Raw genomic sequence first — 3,234 nt, 5'->3', positions numbered from 1 at the left:
ATACCTGACAATTCCCAAAATGTGACACAAGCTCTTAATCACATGCAAAATATTGAACATTTATCTGATGATCCTTTATCTAAATGTTTTAATTGTTTAACTTTGCCATGGCATCACTTATTAATAGGATTACTGTCCATGTGTACTGGTTTACTTGTACCCTGTTGTTTACTGTTTTGTTATTGTGAATTATTGATGCAATGTTTGTCCTATGGTCAATGCAAATTGCTGTGTGGAGGTGGACTATGGGAACCCAGGGCCAGGGCCTTCCCCTAGGGCCTTGTAGACTGTGCATGCAGCAGCTTGTATGACCTAGGTCAGTTAAGGTTTGACATACTCTCCTTGTAAAATCAGGCCTCCAGTACTCAATGTTACCTTAACTTACCTTCCTCCTGAAACTACCTCCTTCCTGAAACTCCCTGAGATACTATTACCTACAAGATAATCCATAATCCTCCCCTTTTCCCTGTTGACTACAATTGATCTCTTCCTATATCACAAGACCCTTGCTCTTGCACTTATGCTGTCATACCCATTTGAATGTCTTTACCATAACCCTTATAAACCACTCCCTGGCATCCCCTGCTTTGGCTGAGTATCTTTACATTGAGCACTGAACCTGCTGCTGTTCAGAACAGCTCCTGAATTCAGGGCAACATGACTGACTTCCCATCCTGTAGATAAGCCCCAAAATAAAATCCTATGTCTCTGAATGGGTCCAATGTTTTCTTTAGTCTTTTGGTTGCAAAAGCCCTTTGGGCTGTGACACTCCGTTACTGCAAAACTTAAACGGTTTTCTGGAGTTTTGAGAAAGATATTTTTGCCAGTTGTGCTTGTTCAAAGCTTCTGTGGAAAAATGGAGGCCTTGCAGATGCCACTTCCCACAGCCACACTCTTTCACTCACTGCCATGGTCAACCCCACCATATTCTTCAACATCACTGCCAACAGTGAGCTCATGGGCTGTGTCTGCTTCAAGCTGTTTGCAGATAAAGTTCCAAAGACAGCAGAAGACTTTCATGCTTTGAGTACTGGGGAGAAAGGATTTGATTATAAGGGTTCCTGCTTTCACAGAATTATTCCTGGCTTTATGTGCCAGGGTAGTGACTTCACACACCATAATGGCACTGGTGGCAAGTCCATCCATGGGGAAAAGTTTGATAATGAGAACTTCATCCTGAAGCATACAGGTCCTGGCATCTTTTCCATAGCTAATGCTGGACCCAACACAAATGGTTTCCAGTTTTTCATCTGCACTGCTAAGACCAAGTGGTTGGATGGCAAACAAGTGGTTTTTGGCAAGGTGAAAGAGGGCATGAACATTGTGGAAACCATGGAGCGCTTTGGGTCCAGGAATGGCAAGACCAGCAAGAAGATCACCATTGCTGACTGTGGACAAATTTGATTTGTGTTTTGTCTGAACCACCAGACCATTCCTTCTGTAGCTCAGGAGAGCATCCCACCTCCCCTGATCTGCTCACAGTATCCTATCATTGTGCTCTCGCTGCAGTTCTTTGGGTTCTACATTATCCTCCACCTTCCAAGTCTAGCTGGATTGCAGAGTTTAAGTTTCTGATTATGAAATAAAAAGTTAAACAACAACAACAAAAAATGGAGCCCTAGATAATCTAATTTCACCATCTTGATTAAACTCATACTCTTTTAAGGCAAGACATAAAATACTTCAAAAACCAGCAAAGGAGATGATCCTGGAAATATTGCAGTGGAAACATATTTCTTGGATTTCTCAAAGTTCCACCATAACAATAGATGGGGCAAATAGTTTGCAAAACCAAAACCCATTGAAAAAAATTGCAATTAAACTAGATGACAAAATATCCTTATGAACTCCAAAATAGTAGCAGTGAAGGATAAGTCACCAACAGCCACAGATCTGAATGGTGTCAGTGTTGGTATTTGAGAAGGCAGAGGGAAGCATCATTGTGTCTGATAGATGTGAAACAGGAAAATTCTAAAATAGCTAACAGGCCTTAGGGGAAAGCACAGTGGGCTGAAACAAGGAACGTTTTCACCCAGCTGAATAACAAACATGTAAATTGGTCCATGGTGAGGTCAGAGTGGCTGAAATATTTAAGCCCATATGAAGTTTTGAAACCAAACCAGAGTTACCTTCTGAGAAAAGCCCCACACTAAGGAGAAATTGCTTGGAGGGGAATCAAAATATAGTAAGGAAAAAGTAAAATAAAGGAGGTGTAGATAAAAGTTAGGTAGGGGTATAGAGCCCGGAAATGTCAGAATGTCAGGCAGCATATTTAAAAAAAACTACACAAAATCAATAGAATTAGAATTCTGTGAAGTTAGGAAAGCTACCTCAAATCATGTCTCCTTCTAAAAGTTTGGAAATACCCTAATTCAACACAGAAATTAGTATAAAAATTTTCACAGAAATTCACTCTAAGAAAAAAAGAGCTGAATCAAATCCCTACAGATGATGAAAGCCTGACAGAAACTCATGCTCATAGAAGAAATCAAAACTGTAATTTTCTATTTCAAAAGAAACAAAATGACATTATGTAAATGATACAAGATATTAAAAATAATATAATTCAGAATTAGGAAAATCTGAGATATTGGGTAATAGAATTCTGGAAAGAATTAGAGAGAAAGAAAAAAAATCATTTACAAAATAAAGATTAAACCAGAAGGGACACAATAGTGAATAAAGATAATATATTATGCTTTAAGAAAAATAATATGAAAAATGAGGAAAAATTTAAAAGTTAAAAGAGTGAAGAGATAGTAAATATGAAAGATAATTTAATAAAAATTAAATATGGGCAATGAGTGGAAAACAAAGGATTCTCTGAAGAAGGTATTCTCAAATCAGAGGAAAAGAACAAAAAATAAAATGTAAAATTCAAGAACTCTCTCATGGAATTGAAAAAAAATGTTCAAAATATGCATTGTAAAAGCACATCCTGGAGGGGCAGGGTAAGATGGTGGCATAGAGACAAGTAGAATTTAGTTAGTCCTCTAGAGCAACTAGTAAATAACCAGCAACAACTAGTAAATAATCTGGAACAATTGTTGGGAATTATCCATGAATGCACACACATTGTACACCAGCCTGAGATGGGTGGAGCAGCTGAGATCACAGCACAGAATTGTAAATCTCCCCAAGCCTGGAGCTGGCACCTCTCCCCCATGGGCATGGCAGGCTGAGCTGAAACACTTCCATGTAGGAAAAAGACACAGTTACAAGGAAAATAACTCA

The 3,234-nt window shown here is 38.7% G+C and overlaps 1 protein-coding gene across 1 annotated transcript; it reads left to right on the top strand.

Moving 5' to 3' along the window:
- The first annotated feature begins 909 nt into the window (after window positions 1–909).
- LOC119523062 (peptidyl-prolyl cis-trans isomerase A-like) lies at window positions 910–1,404 on the top strand. The gene has a single exon (XM_037821820.1). It carries the CDS (start codon window positions 910–912, stop codon window positions 1,402–1,404), a length of 495 nt encoding a protein of 164 aa, XP_037677748.1.
- Window positions 1,405–3,234: the final 1,830 nt, after the last annotated feature.

The sequence above is a fragment of the Choloepus didactylus genome, chromosome X, assembly GCF_015220235.1.
Source record: "Choloepus didactylus isolate mChoDid1 chromosome X, mChoDid1.pri, whole genome shotgun sequence".
In the NCBI taxonomy this organism is placed as follows: domain Eukaryota; kingdom Metazoa; phylum Chordata; class Mammalia; order Pilosa; family Megalonychidae; genus Choloepus; species Choloepus didactylus.
This window is presented reverse-complemented; position numbering and strand designations above follow the sequence as displayed.